The sequence below is a fragment of the Typha latifolia genome, chromosome 8 (assembly GCF_019914945.1).
Source record: "Typha latifolia isolate L0001 chromosome 8, TyphaL0001v2, whole genome shotgun sequence".
Lineage (NCBI taxonomy): Eukaryota > Viridiplantae > Streptophyta > Magnoliopsida > Poales > Typhaceae > Typha > Typha latifolia.
This window is the reverse complement of record NC_133093.1, coordinates 12,206,234-12,224,961: the sequence shown is the minus strand read 5'-3', so window position 1 is coordinate 12,224,961 and position 18,728 is coordinate 12,206,234. Positions and strand designations below refer to the sequence as shown.

Sequence of the window (18,728 nt, the reverse complement as noted above, 5' to 3'; positions counted from 1 at the left end):
GGCCCTACGAGCTCTATGCCACCGTGGACGGCTGGCTCGGCGACGAGGCCCTGGCCCACGTTGCCCAAGAGCACGGGTTGGGCCGGAGGCCCAAGATCGTAACTGGAGACGGGTCGGAGTCTGAGCCTGGAAAACTTTTGGTTAATGGGTGGAGATTTCCTTGGGAAGGACCGAAGGAGGGGCTTCTGTGTCCTTTTCTTCTTTTGTCATGGGGGAAAGAAAGGTTTTTCCCATTAGGAAGAATAAGAATGAGTGGTGATGGAGTTGCATTTTAGTTATGTTTAATCTTTGATAAGCTTGTCGCGAGGGGTGGATATATTCTGAGTTTGAGCTGTCTCATAAGTAATCATTGACTAAAAAATCCTGAGCTGTTAGATAGTAGAAAAGAAACAAGGAATATATATGAAAAACACCCTAAGGATGATAAAATTCCTAAGGGGATACATAGATTATGTGAGGATAGCAAACATGCTAAGGGACCAAGTTCGAGTCGAGACATATTAATTGCCGACGCGCAGTGCCTGGCCCCATGATTCCATGCGCTGACGTGCAGATCGATCTGAAGATCCACGTGAACAAAGTCAGATCTACTCCGCCTTATCATAATCATTATGCATATAAGTATATAATCCACCACCACTAGAGAGAGGATCAGATCTACACATAGAACTCAGAGTCAGAGATCGATGTTCCGCCACTCTGCTCTTCTCCTCTTCGCCCTTCTTCCCTTCCTCATCACACGCGCTGTAAGTTTTCTTTCCTCTTCAAAATTAATACATTTTATCCGTCTCCTTACCTACGTACTGATGGTGGTGGTGATCTCGATCTTAACATTAATGGATGAAGGATGACAAGAACCAGTGCGTGTACACGGTTTACATCCAAACCGGATCGGGCATCAAAGCCGGCACTGACGCCAATATCGGGCTCAGCTTAGGAGACCCGTCGGGCCGAGAGATCGCGGCGCCGGATCTCGTCTCCTGGGGCGGGCTCATGGGACCCGGCCACGACTACTTCGAGAGGGGCAATTTGGACCTCTTCAGCGCTCGTGGGCCCTGCGGAGTGGGCCCGCTCTGCCACCTCAATCTGACGTCGGACGGAACGGGGGCCCACCACGGGTGGTATTGCGATTACGTGGAGGTGACGGCCACGGGGCCCCACGTGCCCTGCGCCACCACGCGGTTCGACGTGAGGAGGTGGCTCGCCGCCGATACGTGGCCGTATCAGCTTTTTGCTACAGTCGACGGGTGCGGAGACGACCAGGCGCGAGGCTCCGGAGATCAGACGGTCACCGCTTGATTTGTTGTTTTTGAATCTATCTCGATCAACTTTGCAGCATTTACTGTTGCTTAAATTTGTTTGTTTGGTTGTAAGTTGTAACGAAATGGGAATTTGAGTAGTTTGACATGAATAAAATAAGTTGTTCTACTTGGATAATAATATATGGCAAATACTTCAATGCAACTTTAAAAATTATAACCTTAATCCAACGGCTATAATAGCTAGTTTTCATACCCGGTACCGGTTTCCCGGTACCGGTTCCAAAACTACATTACGTAAGAAAAAAAGTATATTAGTTAAGAAGATTAATTACGTGTGCCTAACTTCCCAATTTTCTTGTTATACCCTTGAAGATCTTAACCATTAGATCTTCATCAAAGTGATTGATAAGTACGGAAGAAGCGCTCTACAAGTTTTTTTTCTTCCGTTAAGATTTTTCTCTTAAATATAATTATACCTTAATTGTAGGAGATATTATTTAATATTAAATAATTTAAATTTGATTATTTGAAGATAAACTTCAATTTAAATATAATTCTCTATCTCTATCTATTAAAATTTAATTTAAATCAATCTTAAACTAATGGGAGATATATGTAAATAATAAAAAATAATTAAAAAGATAAAATATAATTAAAATTTTATCAACTTAATTATAAAAGTCGTCAATACCCTTATTTTGATATATATACATTACTCTCAGTTAATGATATATATGTCTTTTACTTAATAAAATATTAAGATAATATAATTATTAAAAAATAATGTGCAAGATTATATATCTAAAAAAAATTACCTGCTGAACCGGTAATATCTTTCATTCCTATTATACCCTTAAAGATCTTAACCGTTAGATCTTCATCAAACTGATTGATAAAGAATTAATTCGATTGCACGGAAGAAACCCTCATAATATATACAGTCTATGTGATTATTATTTTTCCCCTTTCTCTCTGATCGCCAATTCTATCAGTGAAGAAAAGAGTAGAACGTTTAGGTGATAAGTTGTAACTAATTGTAGAAGAGGAAGAGGAGAAAGCAAGGAGCTGGTTTAGTATAGTTAGAGTTGCCGTTGCTATTGCTTTAGTTTGGAGTGAAGAAAGAAGGAAATGGGAAATTAGGCATTGATGGTTCTTCGAAGGCGAGATAGATCAGTACCTTGCTTATATAGATAGTTAGGCTTTGGCTGGACAAGGCGATGGAATTGAAGAAGAATTCAGGGACGTGCCTTTTGGGATTGGGGGGTTGTCTTTGTCCATGCAATTAAGGAAACACCATTAGGATTGTTAATTAAATACTATATCATTCGCGTTGCTCTGCTCCGGAGTGGGTACGAAATGGAACGGAGTGCAAACTTTTCAAGCTCCTTGTTAACTTCATCTTCTCTAAGATTGTTATTCATAAGGAATTAGAGGGAAGACGTATATATATTCCATCTCCCGTTGTCCAGCCATGCACGTCACGTACGTACTTAATAATTATAGAGTCGTGGCGACTCTGTTATCGTCAATTAAATTAATTGTTTTGGTAATCGTATCTCCTCCTCGTGTGGACAACAACACCTCCCCATTCTCAAAGGCACGTACTTAATTGCATTCCGTTCCGTCTTGCTTTACACAGCCAAATCCAGAGACTCTATATAAGCTACTGAGATAGAGCCTAGAGGGAATGCCATCTAAATTATAACCATCAAAGCTTTTCTTTTTTCTTTCCCTAAAAGCACCTAAACATCGAAACCAATGGCAACTCTAAACCTTCCTACTAAACCTCTTTGCTTGTTCCTCTTCTGCTTCTTCGTTTGCTCTCTAATCCACTATGCCCACGCCGGAAGCATCTCCATCTACTGGGGCCAAAACGGCAACGAGGGCACTCTCGCCTCCACCTGCGCCACCGGAAATTACGCCTTCGTCAACTTAGCTTTCCTCTCCAGCTTCGGCTCGGGCCGAACTCCGCAGCTCAATCTCGCCGGCCACTGCGACCCTTACTCCGACGGCTGCACCAATCTAAGCAGCGACATAAACTCCTGCCAAGCCGCAGGCGTTAAAGTCATCCTCTCCATCGGCGGCGGCGCCGGAGCCTACTCCTTATCCTCCAAGGACGACGCCAGACAAGTAGCCAAGTACATTTGGAATAACTACCTAGGCGGTCACTCCTCGTCCAGACCTTTAGGCGATGCCGTCCTCGACGGCGTTGACTTCGACATAGAGGGAGGAAGCCCGAATTACTATAACGACCTCGCGAGGTATCTGTCCGCTTATAGTGCCAAGGGAAGGAAGGTCTATTTGACGGCGGCGCCGCAGTGCCCGTACCCGGACGCGTGGGTCGGAGGAGCACTTGAGACCGGCCAGTTTGACTACGTTTGGGTGCAGTTTTATAACAACCCTCCGTGCCAGTACTCGGATGGGGCGATCACCAACTTGAAGGACTCGTGGGAGCAGTGGACAGCGGGGATTAAGGCCACGTACATCTTTCTCGGCTTGCCAGCTGCCCCGGTAGCTGCCGGGAGTGGGTTTATCCCGGTGGGGAGCCTGAAGTTGGAGGTGCTTCCGGTGCTGAAGGAGTCGAGCAAGTATGGAGGGGTGATGCTGTGGTCCAAGTATTATGATGACCAGACTGGGTATAGCTCTGCCATCAAGCATGATGTGTGATACTGATACGTGAAATGGCTATGTCATCTATTCATGATGAGATCTGTACGTGTGTGTTGTGAGTTGACTCGGTATGTATAGTTTGCCGCTTGTGTTTATGTTACCTCTATACGATGAAGGGAATACTGTTCTTCCTGCAGTAAAAAAATAAAAAGGTATCCTGCCAGTAATATAAATTGCAAGTAAATGGATTGGATTTGGGGGTAATTTATAATCAGCATTACGTAAAAACATATGAGGAAGACGATTGTTATAGTCTAATGTTAATATTGTTTATAGCAGCATTCTACTGCACACCAAGGAAGACAAATTGCACACTTTTCGCATGATATCTAAAAGAGTTTAAAAAAAATTGCTTCCTTCTTGAAATGAAGTGAACTGAGAAGTAACTATGCTGTGCACTACTAAATACTCGACCTACAAGGACTATATTTTAATATTTTAGAAATATTTACAACGCTTTCACTCTAAGTTAGGGAGAAGCATCAGCATATCATCGCGGCTGGCTATATGGAGGAGTCTGATACATCGTTGAAGCTTCAAACGGAACTTTCATAGTTATCACTCCATAGATTGACGACGGAAATAATACCTAAAAGAGATTAGCAGAATAGAATTAAAAGTTCAAGCTAACTACATCAACCAGCAAAAACAATGTGAGTAGTGAGCAAAGAACTGCAGGTTAATCACATACACGAAAATTGTGATGCCATGGAGTGAAGCATATTTTCTGAGGAGGCGTTCTATGGTATACCACTCTGATCGTTGGGAACCATCTTGGTACCCAATGCGCGGCATATGGATAGATGCTTCAGCAAAGAAAAAAGGAAGTTAGAAGAGAACAGGTTTAACAGCAACTGAGATCACTCTTATAGAGTTAATCAACACAAAGTACAATAGTATAATACTGGCATGATAATCAGAGTGCAAGCATAAATAATCTGTCATGCCTTTTGTGCTACGAAGTAAACTTTTTTAGATAATTGATAATTCAGATCTTGCATTTTGAAAAGCTTATGATTAGTTACCAACAAGATCTAACAACTAATACCCTTAAATTTCAAAATTAAAAAGAAAATGTGCACTTAAATGTTTAAACAGAATAATAGAGAATTTTATGTTGAAATATACGTTTTAACACAGTTAACGATTTAAATGCAAGAAGAACTTAACTCAGCTACAATTCTAATTGGTCATTTCTGTAAGCTGACAAAAGGATGCTGATAATAAAACGAAATGTCTAAACTAAGTGTAGCAAAGTTTCAAGTAAAAGATAAAGAAACTATGTTAACGGTCTACCAGTAAAGAATGAATACCTGAATTTTGAGCAGCTGAAAAGGATGCCTTTGACAAACATTGTTCCAGATCAGCAATGGAGATGGCACTCCTTGGAACTTTACGTCTCGGATTATAAGACTGTACAATAGCCAGGGCCACCCACAGAGGAGCATCTATTGAAGTACTTTTGCTGCAGTGGGCTGCTGAAACAGTAGGGCATCTAAGAGATTAGTGAAAGATGGTATCTGAACTTAACTACAGAATTACAGCACAATTTTTGTGCAAGATACGTTACCAGGCCACGATGATTAAAGCAAGACAAAAAATAGTAACCAACAATTAATGCACATCTATAATTCCATATAAAAATACACTTTTTTGGCGTTAAATTCTGCTGATTCATAAGTAACTTTCATACATTTCACAACAGTTGGCAATTTCAATTTAGTTAGACATGGCACCTTAACATAGAGAGTAAGTGCTCAGAAGTTTCTAACTCGCTTCTCCTTTTTATGGATCACCTTTCCCATCATAACCTCCTGAGTAGCTTCAGTTGGCTGACTTCACGGTTCTGTCTGTGCAAGTCATCTAGAAAAAATAGCTCAAAATTCTCTACATGAGCTTGCACCGACTGTATTACAGTGGTCAAATTAAAGTTTCAGTGAATAAAGCTTCTAAAGGTTAGCATATGGAAATGCTTGGTTTTCTTAACTGAAAACATTAAATTCAGTTCTCCAATATTTGTGTTCACTAATTATTTGCACCAACTTTAATCTGAATCAAGAGATAGTTACTGGTATTTGATTGCTATATGGTGAAAAGGCCTTGATAGAGGACTACCTGTAAAGTATTGCAAATCTAGTATGTTTCCTCTATCCACATTAAATACTTAGTTTAAAGTTCTCATTAGTATTTGGACAAATGCAATCAACAAAGTTTACTCATTTTATATTCATGTTTGATGTGATTTATGTGTCTCCATGAGACAGCTACCTTTTTGAATGTTTTCTTATACTTTGTGAATATGTATAAATAGTACAAGCACACAAGATAATGTGACAATAGTGAACATGTGACTGACCATCCAACTTGATTAAGTGAAGATCTCCCATGTGAAGGTCACCATAATCAGAAGCACGATGATAGGCATCCGGAATGCGTGCTGAGAGATTGGCCAGAGCATCAAACATTCCTCCATGTCCCCATATCCCAGAAGTATCAATGCAACTGCAACAACATTTCATAAATGAGTATTTCTTCAATGATACAGATTAAAATATATGCTTGGAACTGTACAGGAACATCGCAACTCATACAGAAAATAAAGTTCAAGGAATACCAACAGAATTGCAATGGCCACGAAATTCATTGGCAATGCTCTTAAAAAGATATAGAATATCCCGCAAGAACAAGAATACATTTTTTTTTTCAAAATTCCATTGACATTTACTGCTTCAAAATTTCAAATATCAGGTCTTCACGTCTTGTACGACCTTGGACACAGTAAGAGCACTGCCAGCCTTATCTTAAGTGATCTTATTGTGTAGGATAGTTCTAAGTTGTTAAATACATACTCCTCTGCCCATTCATATATATTTTCTTAAGTTGTTAAATACAACTCTTTGCTTTCTACCAAAGAAAACAAAAATTCTCACTTGCTTTACTATTATCTATTCATCTTACTCTTCTTTTAGCTTCAATTGAAATAATGTCCGCTTGGTCCTACCAAGAATTGTCATACCAATGGGGCAGAGTGGTATAAGGTAAGGATGGAGTACAGGCATCGAGGACACATTGGGAGAGGGCAGCACTGAGATAATACTCAGTAACGGTGCGAGACTTGCATTGATACGGTAAGTATCAAGTGGCACCCCTTGTGCCGCTCGGTAAAAAATCCATTGCCTGGAACAGTTCATTGATCAAAAGCATAAAGACAAGTGACTTATGTACATGGAAAAGAAAAGGAATAAGTAGATAAAAGACAAAGTTGCATGTAGATACCTTCTGCATAATTATTGGCTGGAAGTAAAAGTTAATAACATGTAAATGAAGAACATAACATTTGAGATCATTTAATCATGAATAAGTAGAAAGAAGACAAGGTTGCATCTAGATACCTTCCCTAGCCCAACAAAAAGGTAGATGGCTTTCCAAATAATGTAAAAAAAAAAAAAGAACATTCTTTGAATTAAGATAGGTAGATGAATTCTACATCTGCCCAAAGTTCTAAGCAGAAAAGAGAACAAACATATAAGATTTCTTGGAAATACTAAGAAATGCAACAAGTGAGCAGTCAATTAACTTATCTCCTTTCTTCCTTTTGGATGTAAATATTACCTAAATATTATAGCAGGTTCTGATGGGCAAACTTTTGATGGATTAGTACAATCTCCATAAACAAATTGAACAGAGCCCGAATCAGACATAATGTTCTGGTCCAGTGTAATATCAGGCTCTTTGACGGCAAATGACTGGTAACCAAAAGTTTCCCACTTGGCCAATTTCTTTTCCTCCGCTCTTCTCTTATCAACTTCACGTTTTTGTTTCTTCTCTTCCAGTGCAGATCTTCTTGTTTCCAGTTCAACAGTGGCATTTTGAGTAGACTGTGATGCCTCTTTAAACTTCTCAATCCAAGATCGATAGCCAGACTCATCAACTCCAGGATCAAAACTCATGGAATCAGAAGTTCTTTTAATTAGTGCTTCACCGGTATCCATCATATCAGTTGGATTGATCTCATATGTGTGGTCATCCTTGTCCAAGGGTTCATGATTGCGCATGTTGACCACCTTGTCAGTCATTACTTTCAGCTTCATCATACTCTCCTCATTCAAGCTGTCCGTGTCTATATCTGTGGGATCAAATATGTGTAAGCCAAAGATGAGTGATCGCATGTCACCAGCTTCAAGTCCCATATCCTTCCTTGTTCCATCTAGTGCACCCGCTTGGCCAATGACATTATGACTGAGCTTAAGTTTTCTCTCTGCTCGTCGCATAATTACCTGATAATTTACCAAAAGACAACAAGCTTTGTCAAAATGCAAGATATTAATTCAGTACATTACGGATTGCATATGTCTTCAGTCTCACCTCTTCTATTGTATGTTCTGATACAAGATTTATAGATAATACATGATTAAATTGCCCAATGCGGTGAGCACGCTGCAAAGCTTGCTTGTCAGCTTGGGGATTCCAGTCCTGCTCATAAAATATGACCTAAGAAAGGCTCATTCTGTCAGAACGATGACCAGAAGAAAACCTTCATTAAAAAAAGGAAAAAAAAAGGCCAAAAGAAACCTAACAGCAATATGTTGTTATAAACTATAAAATAGCGGGAACTAACAAGAAGAAAAGAGGCTGAAGGACATTTCTACATTCATGATTAAAATTAACCCATCAAGATTTGATGCATCTGTTCCTTCAACAATGGTACAAATAATTGACAAATGCATAACCTAGTAAACAATAGCTGCAATTTTACTCTTTAACATATATAATGATTCATCATAAAATAACAAAATGAATATGCAGACATAAATCATTAAGTAAAATGAAATATTGCAATCGTAATACCATTTAAATTCCATGTAGACATGAATATTGGAATGTGTACTAAGTAAACAGAAAAGATCACCAATGCTACAACTCACAGTATCAGCACCAACAAGATTAAGTCCGACTCCTCCAGCTCTAGTTGAGATCATAAAAACAAAAGCACTTCTTTTACTATCATGATGTTCCATTGATCCTTCAACTGGTTGCTTGCTGAAGTTTCTAATTGCAGCAAAACGTTCCTCAGCACGTACAGAACCATCTAGGCGTTCATATGTGTATTTACGTAATTCTAGGAAGTCCTGTAATAGGTGGATTGTATCACTGTAAGAAAATGTGCTACAGATGCTGGATACAAAAGAGAAAGGTAAAGAATGAGTTTGTTGATTTATGTTGACTCAAGAAATGGCCAACCTGAAGAATGTCAAGTGTATGAGTCATCTGAGCAAACAATAAAACACGATGCCCCGACACATGGAATTTCTGAAGTAGCAGGTCTAACACAATGAGCTTCCCACTGGCCTGATCAAGTCAATATTCAAGAATAATATAAACTTGAGCATGTGTAAGTACACAACAGGAACCTCTAAGTCTATTTGAAATGAAGCATTTGTTGAATACTTGAATATATTCTTCTCTATTCCTTCTATCATCATATGTATCATGAACTGTACTGCATTTGCATGTGTACAATATTCCCACTTACCTGAACCAGATGCTCCCCTTCCACATAAGGTTCGGGTTCAATGCCATTAAACAGGTAAGGATGACTGCATGCTTTTCGCAGCTGCATTACCTGAGAAATATCAAAAATGAAGAAGAAATCTCAAAACAAGTTTAAAAGAGGAAAAAAAAATTGCATCATACATGTGATATTATTGTATTATACATGTAATTAACAAGACAAATTAAATTGATAGTGAAGCAACTAGACTTTGCAAATGTGGAACTACAGTTAACAAGATTTGACAGGTTATGCTTATATATGTTATAATAGATAAAATAAAAGAAGAATGCATTACAATATTTTGCAATGATTGATGACTGGAAATTCCAGCTGTAAATGAAAGAAGTGTCTGAAGCTCCCCCCTCAACACTGACATGTAGAGGTTCTTTTGCAAATGTACCAAAGGAACCATCCTGTACGACACATTTTTCTCAATTAAAAGGAAGTTATAACAAAATCTGTGAGGATAAAGAAAAACATATATATCTCAAGAAGAGAAAACAGACACAGTGATCTCAGTTAGTGGAGGCAGATTCAGAGTTCCACTCTCAACAAGCAATGCTTTTGTTCTCCGAAGCATAAATGCTCTCAGTATATATCTCAGAATTTTGAATTGTCTTTTTGCTTTACCAGCTTCACCACCTGTCAACAACATTGCATAGTATAAAAAGTATACTTTTCTGCTGCATGTTCTTCCAAAATGACCAATGCTTATGACGAGTGTAGAAGTCATGCTAAAAGAGATATCAAGATATACCCAGAGGAAAGAAATAAGAAAATATCACTCCACAGCATAACTTCTTATCCGAGTAGTGTAGCTTCTACTAAGAAATTTGACACGACCTAAAAAAGCCTACTACCATATAGTATGTTGACAAAAAGGTGGAACTTTACATGTTAAAGAATAAGATAAGATGATGAAAGTCATAGATTGTTTACTTGTTAAAGAATTTACAGGTAAAATTATTAATGTGAAATTTTTGGTATATTGGCATAAAGAATAAGATAAGAATGCCGAAAGTTCTAAATAAGAGTGCAGTCAAAGAATAAATAATTAAACATACCTAAGAAATCTTTTAACTAGTTTTGGTAAAATAATTGTCCTATCTTAACCCTAAGGAATCCACAGATGTCAGTAGTGAATCTACTGTACCTGCAAATGAATTCCCGGCATCCTTGAATGTGAAAACAAACTCTTCCAATGTTCCAAATATAGAAGGCATACAGAAGTGCATTAAAGCCCACAGCTCAGAAAGACTGTTTTGAATGGGGGTGCCTGTCAATAATAAGCGTCTAGGCATGACAAAACATTGCTCAAGTACATTATACAAGACCTGCAATTCAAGAAGCAAATATAAATACGACTTCCATGTCCTACTTAAAATGCACAACAAGACTAGCTTGACAAATAGCTGACTTCATAAGATATATAAGTAGAAAATTTTCGTACTTCTCCATCATTTCATCTACAACTACTCAGAAACTAATAGCCATGTGAAACCCCACACTAAGTCAAAGCGAGGATCCTGCCAATGCTCAACACAGTCCAGAAATTTTAGGAGAGAAAATAGGAATAGTTGCTTAAATTTCTGGAACATATGCGACAAGAAAATCATATGTTCTGTTCAAGTCACAACTATATTTTTTTTCCTTTTTTAGTTGCACCAAAATACTCCATAAAGCATTCAATAACAGCACGAAGAGTTCTAGTCACTGCTGAACAGGTTCCATGTCCAGTAAATATATTCATGAACTAAAAACTTGTAATCTACTATGACAAATACATAATTGAAAGTTTAGACATACGCTGGATGGGTTTTTAAGCCTTTGCGCCTCATCAATAACGGAATAATGCCAGGGTATTTGACAAAGAAAATCTTGATCCATTAAGGCAATGTCATAGGTTGTCAACAACACATCGAATGATAGCTCCTGTTTTTTTCCATATAATATAACAAAAATTTACCAGTGAGAAATGGTAGAGAAAATATGCTGGTCACTGAAAGCTAGAGAAAATGATTGGATTTATATTCAATAGCAAAGAGGCAACGGCTATGATATGACAAACATACGTCGTTAAAATTCATTTCAATTACTGGATCAAAATGTATACAAAATAAAAACAGGAACAAATTATGACAGTGGTATACATCAGAAACAGACGATGTGGACAAACTCTGAAGATGTTTATACATCATTCTTCGAAGATCAAGTCGATGTCCCTTATCACCAACATAGGAAAGAACTCTTAAGGTTGGACAGAATTTACTAAACTCTGATAGCCAGCCATCTGTGACACTTAGAGGACACAGTATCACTGCAAGGACAAACTTAAGAAAATAAGAAACCAAAGATGCCAACAAAGTGAAAAATAAACTCTTTGATAATATAAGAAAATGTGATTAGCAAAATCTATACGCACAAAATGGCCCAGAAGACATGGATTGAATCTTCAAATAGCTCATGAGAGAAATAGCTTGTAGAGTCTTTCCAAGACCCATCTGAGAGATCAGAATGCAGCTTCATCAAATAAGAAGTATTGAATTTTTAATGCTAATAATCCTCCGAACGGTTCCCTCAGTTTCATATATCAATGACATAAGAAGCAAATGTCGGAATGGCACGGTTGAAAAAGAGAAAAAGTTCAGAAAGCGCAATATACTATCGCAGAAAATGAAGGAGAGAATCTCAACGTTGTCCCTTACATGTATAAATGCATAGTCTAAACGCAATGCCTCAGCTAGTCGACAGACCTTCAATAGATAAACAAACGTGGAATTCATAAATCGTAATAAATATTAGACCAACCCCTATTTTAAGCCTCAACAAAATCCTCAATTAAGCTGGAAAAGCAAATTCTCGCACTAAAGAATCTCCCTACTGAGACGTAATTAACAATTACCGTCAAAACATAAAACCCTAACCATCTTTTCCCACCAAATTCCTCTTCCAAGAAATATCAAGCGCATCGATTCAAGAAAAGGAGCCATTAGCTTTGTTTAGGTTGTTGAAATTCCAAGGAAGGAATCTGACCTCATCCCCTGCAACCAATCCAAGAAAAGATAAGTGCGTAACCAAAGAGATCGAGAACGAAGGAAGTCGTAAGTGTTTCTTACCGAGGACGACGTTGACGCCGAGATCGTACCTCCGAAGAAGCCACGAGATCCCTTCGATCTGGTGGGGTTTCAAGGTCGCCGTGATGCCGAGTTGTGAAGAGTCGAGAGGAGTGCGACCCTCGTCGCGGCGATCGCTTGAGAGGACAAACTCGGCAGCCGCGAGAAGTCGGCGCTCGTAGTCCATACCTGCCGGGTTCCAGAGAGGGTTTTGCCACCTTGAGGAATGAGAAGGCTCGGAAGAGGGAGAGGGAGAGTGGGCGGGGGGAGGTTTTTAAATAAAGATTAAAATGACAATATCGGATCCACGTGGTCGCTTGCGGAGCTGATCGGTATGCGACGGGCTTGCGGGCACCCTTAATACTTGTTCTTTGGCGAAAATAAATGGTTATAGTAAGCAAATCTGATTCCTAATTTAGGAAATAGCTTTTTGTGTCTTGTACAAGTGTGCAGGCTAAAGTTGATATAATAGTAACCCGGTTGAAAAAAATTCTACGCAGAACGCAGTACTTGTTTAAGCACTTGAGTTTTTGACACTTAAAAAATATGTCCAAGGAGTTGAAGATGTCGGAATGTACCACAAGGGATCCGACCATGGGTACTCAGAAATATCGGAATGTACCACATTTCATATTACACTAGAAAAATATCAAAAGCATGCGACCATGCGTTCCAGGATCACCGAGAGCTTGGGCCAACGACAACGGTACAGAGCCTATATACACTTAGAGGAGATGTACCTTATTCATTGCCAAGAGACATATTAAAATCAGCCTAAAAATAATTAGTACCTCTGCCTACGCACAAGCACCTGCCTATGGCATTTCAATACTCAATCTGAAGTGAAGTATCATTGGATGTACCGGAACATGGAAGAACTTTTTCAAAACAAACATTTTAGGATCACAAAGCGAAGCAATCCCAATAGAGCAATACAACAGCGAGTGCGAGAAATCTGACTAACAATTCCATTACAGAGAAAGATCGCCAAAGTTTATGAAATATTCAGAGGCAAAGCAAACTTTTTTGGAATTCAACAGCTGCTTGAAACAACGGTAACAAAATTGATGCTGAATAACTGTCAGAGTCTGAATTAAGCAAAATCTAGAGAAACAATCCTCCAAGCAAAGAAGCTTAGCGGTATCGGCGAAGGGATAGTGTCTGGTTCCTCTTCCAAGTTGCCCTTCGAGACGGCCTTGCCTTGTGGTTCCGGTGGCCTTTGCCTCGCAGACCTCGGTACTTCTTACCAGCTGAAGTGAGTCCACGAAGCTCACGGTGCTTGTGAACACCCTTGCAGATCCAGTTGATGCGAGGATCGTTGCGGATAGCATTGTGAGCAGCATCAACAAGAATAACCTCGTAGTACTTGTAAGTTGAATCCTGACATGGAGATAAAGAAAAACAGACAACTGATTGAATGCCTGGCAGTAAACAAACAAAATAACAAAATAAACAGAAGAATCCAAAGCAATTAGTACATAAGAGCTACAATATTGGAAGGAAATGAGGTGTTTTCTAAGACTCTTCTCCTTTCAAAAAAATTACTTTCTCAGAAGTAATTGGTAATGCAAATCTACTAACCTCATTGAGCCAGTATGAGTTGAGAACCTTCAGACCACCCAACCTCCTACCAGCTCTCTCCTCGGCAACTGACCTCTTGTTTCTTTGGAACTTTAGCTGTGTGATACCCTGATTCTTGGGCTTCCCATAAACAATACCCTTGGGGACAGGTCTCTTCCTGCCTCCACGCCTAACTCGAACACGGTAGATCACATATCCCTGCATGCATAAACAAAACATCTCTTAAAGCTCTAGTCTTGAAGCATCAAAAGCAAGGTATAACATACATCCGCACACGAAAAGTTAAACTCAAAACGGGAAAATTACAAGAAAGTCGTAATTTGTGAACTAAAAATATATGGAAATGATAGATCTGCCTTGGCATCAAAGCTCACCATGTAAAGTACGTGGACATTACACATCAATATTCATTCATGGAATATTTACATAAGTTTACTGACAGGCCCTTTAACAAAATGGCTGACAGACTTCTCAAAGCAAATTGAAGAAAACAATAAACTGCTGCATTTTCTCGCTTAAACTAGAGTCCACAGAAGAAAATTGTGGTGATCAGACTATGAATTAGACGTGCTAGAATAACAAAGGCTTCCAACATAAAGAATCAATCGAACAAAGATGCAGCACAGGTTCTACAGATGCAAGGATAACGTTAACAGTCCAGTTGCAAAATTACTGTCATCATCCTAATATACATATGCTAACGACAACTAAGCTGGAAAGCATTCGCCAGTAGAAGCTCAATAAAGGTAGCACAAATTGTTTCTTGAATTATTTCCAGATAATCTAGCTTCAAGATGCATAAAAGTCCTCGAGTTGTAGTAGAGAGTTAATGCAGTTCGAAAATCTAAACCTCAAGAAGCTTCTTTCATTAACTAGAGAATGGATCTTAGCATCAATTCCACAGGCATCACATTTTCAAGGTAACATATATCAAAAAATTACAAATCTCAATCCAGACAGAGGAGGAACACTAAAACCAATCTATGCATCAAATATACTACGAGCGGTACGAGATTAACCAATATATATATATGTATATACCAAGATCCATGCGCATAAGATAACATTAGTACCTGCTTCGCCTTGTATCCCAATCGCCGCGCCTTATCGGGGCGAGTCGGCCTCGTGACTCGCACGATCGAGGGGTGCTGCCGGTACTCCCAGCACCTCACGCGCTGCAGAAACCTCATCACGTCCGATTGCTTCTTCCTCCATAGCTCCGACACATACTTGTACGCACCTTCAAAAGCAACCAAACGATCGATAGATCGACCAAGAATCGTGCGAGAGATGGATCGAACAGCGAAATAGCATCGTAAGAGGAAAAGGGATTGGAAACCTACCCATTGATCCGAAGAAGCTCTCCGCCGAGTTCCTCACTAGGGTCTGGGTGCGCGGCTCTTGTGCGGTGGGAAGAGGAGGTTATAAGAGCGCGAGGTCTTAGATGCGATCTATCAGGAGCGTTCGATTAGATCAGACCGATCCTGGCCGTTGGTTTTACTGCGTCGCGTGCGCCTAGGGTTTTTAGTAACCACAGTCGGAGGTTTTGGTGCTCTTTAGATCTCGTGCAAAAGATCATACTTCATTAGATGAACGGTGATGACGTCGGATCCACCAAATCAAAAGGTTCGCGCAACATTTGGCTTAATCTTAATGATTAAGCCATGTTATAAGTTATTAATTTGACATAATTAACTATGTAAAAATATATTAATAAAGAATATAGAGTATTTTCGTATTAGAAATTATAATCCCATCACATATGGCATTCTAGTTAAGCATTTTTTTAGCTGTCACGAGAGCAAAATTTTGTTCAGATTAAGCTAAAATTTTAAGGGTGAGTTGAAGGTTTTACATTGATGCATTGGATTATTTTGAATCATAAATTATGAAGAACGGCCAAAATACAATATCAACCTCTTAAAACTGATTTATTAGTGACCAAATGAGAATAAGTGAATCCAATTCGATGAGGATTAGATACAGGAATGATCTCATAGTAAATTAGAATAAGTGAAAACGTAAATAAAAGTAAGGTAAGGTCTCAGCTAATAACTTAAACCTCTATATTTTGCATTTTAAGCCAAAATTAATTAATATGTGTACAATCATATCGGAAGGTGAGTGATGTCAATTAGGTCATAATTGCATTTTAAACCCTTCGGTAAAACAACGCCACGTACTTCGGTTATACAAAATTCATGCAACCTGCTCTTTTAAGAACCAATGCCAATTACAATGCGAAAAGTTTAAAAAAAAAAAGGGTAAGAAAAGAAAATAATAACTTAAAAGTAAAGTATTTGGATTAAAAAAAAATGGAGTGTAAATTTAGTTATCTACTCTCTAAAATTATTTAATTCTCATTTTTTACTTCCTATCCTAAAAAGAGACAATGATACGCCTCGTATTTTATATATTGCATCATTAATCAAAATAATTACTCATTTTTATCAAATACTAATAAATTATAATTATTTATTAGAAGTGATTTTATTATATTTTTTCTCACTTCTCATCGACCAACACACAACTATAAAAGATTAACACCTACCTCGCAACAAGTTCACACTCCTGGAACTCTCTTACTCTATCAATTATTCTAAGGCCATCTCGTTTAGTATTAAAGAGGCAGGTAAGAACAACTAACAGCCAACTAATTAACTATCATATACTTATTAACGTTGACGTTAGAGTCTCCATAGTTTAATTTCACGCCTACCAGTAATTGCACCATCCAAGATTAAGCTTATTCGGGTCATAACGAGGAGACTCAGGCGTAGGCGTAGGCTCACTTGTCTCTGGAATCTTAACGAAACGCCCTCTTATCCTTGGTCTCACCTCAGCGTAAGCTTTTCTCGCAGCGTATCGAATTTGCTTCGCGTACTTTCTCCTCTTCCTCTTCTCTTTGTACCTCATCACCTTGGCCTCGCGCTCAGTAGTTGGGTCCGCTTGGGTCGTACACATGGTATCACTCCCACTTGGAGCATCAATGTTGGAAAATGGCATCTACAGTGACATTTAGGAAAGACAAAGTAATGTTAACTCTAAATGCTTAATGACAATTTTTATATTTATATTCTATTTTTTTTTAAAATTTTAGCCTAAAAATTATATATTAATATGAATGGGTGGAATTTTATATTTTTCAAACAAAAATAAGTATAACAAGATTTGAACTCACGAGTTTTACTTTAATTTCGTATTAATTTACTAACTACCCTAAAAGTTTAAGCATGTGATATTTATAATTTGACAAAGGAGGAGCAATAAGGTGACATCTTTGTATGTTCGAAGCACAAAGAAAAGCCTTAACAATCTCGGTAAAAAAAATCAAAGTAAAATCCCTATAAAATATCATATAGATATTCGAGAGAGAAATGACTAAACAAAACTTATTGCTACTAGTTCACTAACCGAGGACTGCGGCAGTAGAAATTTAGCACAAATTGTATTTTTTTTTTTTCGCAATCCAATTTCTCATTCTATCTATCAGCTATTTCTCTCCCATTCACAACCCACTCACAAAGTTTTACGGCTTAAGTAGACAAATCGATCTCTCTCATTCCCATCCAAATTCTGCCAAGAATAAAATCAAATCACTTGTCAATTTCCTCACCCAAAAAACTAGAGCACCTATCAGAAACTCCTCAAATAGATTTATAAAAGAAAAACTACAAATGCGTACAGAAGTACGTATCGCCAAACAGATCAAGACCGAACCACTCACGCTGGTGGCACTTGGCGCAGCCAGTGCGATGCCAAAACTCTCAGTTGACGCCGGGAAGGTCGGCGGCGGCGCAAAACTTCTCTTACTCGAAGAAGCATCGTCGTTCGTCGTTACATGATTCAGATGAGCAGATTCACCCAAGCTACTCATATACAGCTTTGACACGGGCACAGGAGGAGGCTGCTGCGGCTCCACTGCCCAGGGTTCGTCGAGGAACCAAGTGGCCATGTCATGGCCGTAGAATTGCAAGTTTTGCGGCATGCGGTGGTTTAAATCGGATGATGACATGGCGGCAGTCAATGTGGTTTGGGAGGGGAGGGAGGGGGAGGTAGGCAGGAGTCGAGATGGATTGTGTGGCTTGATACTTATTAGGGAAGGGAGGGAGTGGGAGGCCAATGAGAGGCAAGGAAGAGATATGAGCGATTCTTAGCTTTTCTTACGTGGAGGATTTCTTGCCACCTTTTTATTTGGGGGCTGGCTATTGGAGGTTGGGGTGGTGAGGGAAAACACCATAAGCTTGGAAAGTTGGGGTATGTGGACTAGGAGTTCCTGCGTTCTAAGATGGGAAAGCAACTGCAGGCTATTGGAGGTCACAGATATGGAAATTAAAGTTGCGCCTGAAAGATATTATATTTAGAGCGCAAAAAAAAGGAGAAAAAAAAAAAGAAGAAGTTTTGACAGAGTATATTTTTTTTAATAGGAAAACAAAGTAAAGTGTAACAGAGTTGTAGTCATGTAAGTGTATGTTACTCTTGTTTCGTATATATTTCTTTGTCAATACCTTTTTTTTTTTTTCTTTCTTCTTATTATGTAAATATAAA

The 18,728-nt window shown here is 38.7% G+C and overlaps 4 protein-coding genes and 1 long non-coding RNA gene across 11 annotated transcripts; 2 read left to right on the top strand and 3 right to left on the bottom strand.

Annotated features, from left to right (window-relative positions):
* Positions 1–552: 552 nt before the first annotated feature.
* LOC140793961 (uncharacterized) lies at positions 553–1,440 on the top strand. Its single transcript, XR_012110039.1, has 2 exons — positions 553–746; positions 847–1,440. It is a non-coding gene; the product is annotated as an uncharacterized lncRNA (long non-coding RNA).
* A 1,576-nt stretch (positions 1,441–3,016) lies between these two features.
* Positions 3,017–4,134, top strand: LOC140793202 (acidic endochitinase-like). Its single transcript, XM_073144561.1, has one exon. The coding sequence runs from the start codon at positions 3,021–3,023 to the stop codon at positions 3,927–3,929; it is 909 nt and encodes a 302-aa protein (XP_073000662.1). The 5' UTR covers positions 3,017–3,020; the 3' UTR covers positions 3,930–4,134.
* A 30-nt stretch (positions 4,135–4,164) lies between these two features.
* LOC140793201 (probable helicase CHR10) lies at positions 4,165–12,851 on the bottom strand. 7 transcript variants are annotated; one of them, XM_073144560.1, is made up of 17 exons: positions 12,603–12,851; positions 12,520–12,527; positions 11,909–11,987; positions 11,637–11,803; positions 11,293–11,418; positions 10,640–10,820; positions 9,993–10,128; positions 9,782–9,899; positions 9,466–9,555; positions 9,174–9,281; positions 8,858–9,061; positions 8,298–8,423; positions 7,545–8,209; positions 6,289–6,434; positions 5,246–5,410; positions 4,624–4,738; positions 4,165–4,521 (listed from the first exon to the last, which is right to left on the bottom strand). In XM_073144560.1, the coding sequence occupies exons 1-17, from the start codon at positions 12,784–12,786 to the stop codon at positions 4,491–4,493; spliced, it is 2,649 nt and encodes an 882-aa protein (XP_073000661.1). In that variant the 5' UTR covers positions 12,787–12,851; the 3' UTR covers positions 4,165–4,490. The 7 variants fall into 7 exon arrangements, with proteins under 7 accessions (XP_073000661.1, XP_073000654.1, XP_073000656.1 ...); XM_073144553.1 differs by lacking the exons at positions 12,520–12,527; positions 12,603–12,851 and adding an exon at positions 12,192–12,458; XM_073144555.1 differs by lacking the exons at positions 12,520–12,527; positions 12,603–12,851 and adding an exon at positions 12,192–12,458 and having other exon boundaries at positions 5,246–5,407.
* A 693-nt stretch (positions 12,852–13,544) lies between these two features.
* Positions 13,545–15,733, bottom strand: LOC140793375 (large ribosomal subunit protein eL15z). The gene is made up of 4 exons (XM_073144823.1): positions 15,524–15,733; positions 15,254–15,420; positions 14,181–14,378; positions 13,545–13,979 (listed from the first exon to the last, which is right to left on the bottom strand). The coding sequence occupies exons 1-4, from the start codon at positions 15,525–15,527 to the stop codon at positions 13,734–13,736; spliced, it is 615 nt and encodes a 204-aa protein (XP_073000924.1). The 5' UTR covers positions 15,528–15,733; the 3' UTR covers positions 13,545–13,733.
* A 963-nt stretch (positions 15,734–16,696) lies between these two features.
* On the bottom strand, positions 16,697–18,224 carry LOC140794195 (uncharacterized). The gene is made up of 2 exons (XM_073146110.1): positions 17,908–18,224; positions 16,697–17,186 (listed from the first exon to the last, which is right to left on the bottom strand). Exons 1-2 carry the CDS (start codon positions 18,193–18,195, stop codon positions 16,896–16,898), a joined length of 579 nt encoding a protein of 192 aa, XP_073002211.1. The 5' UTR covers positions 18,196–18,224; the 3' UTR covers positions 16,697–16,895.
* Between the last annotated feature and the right edge of the window lie 504 nt (positions 18,225–18,728).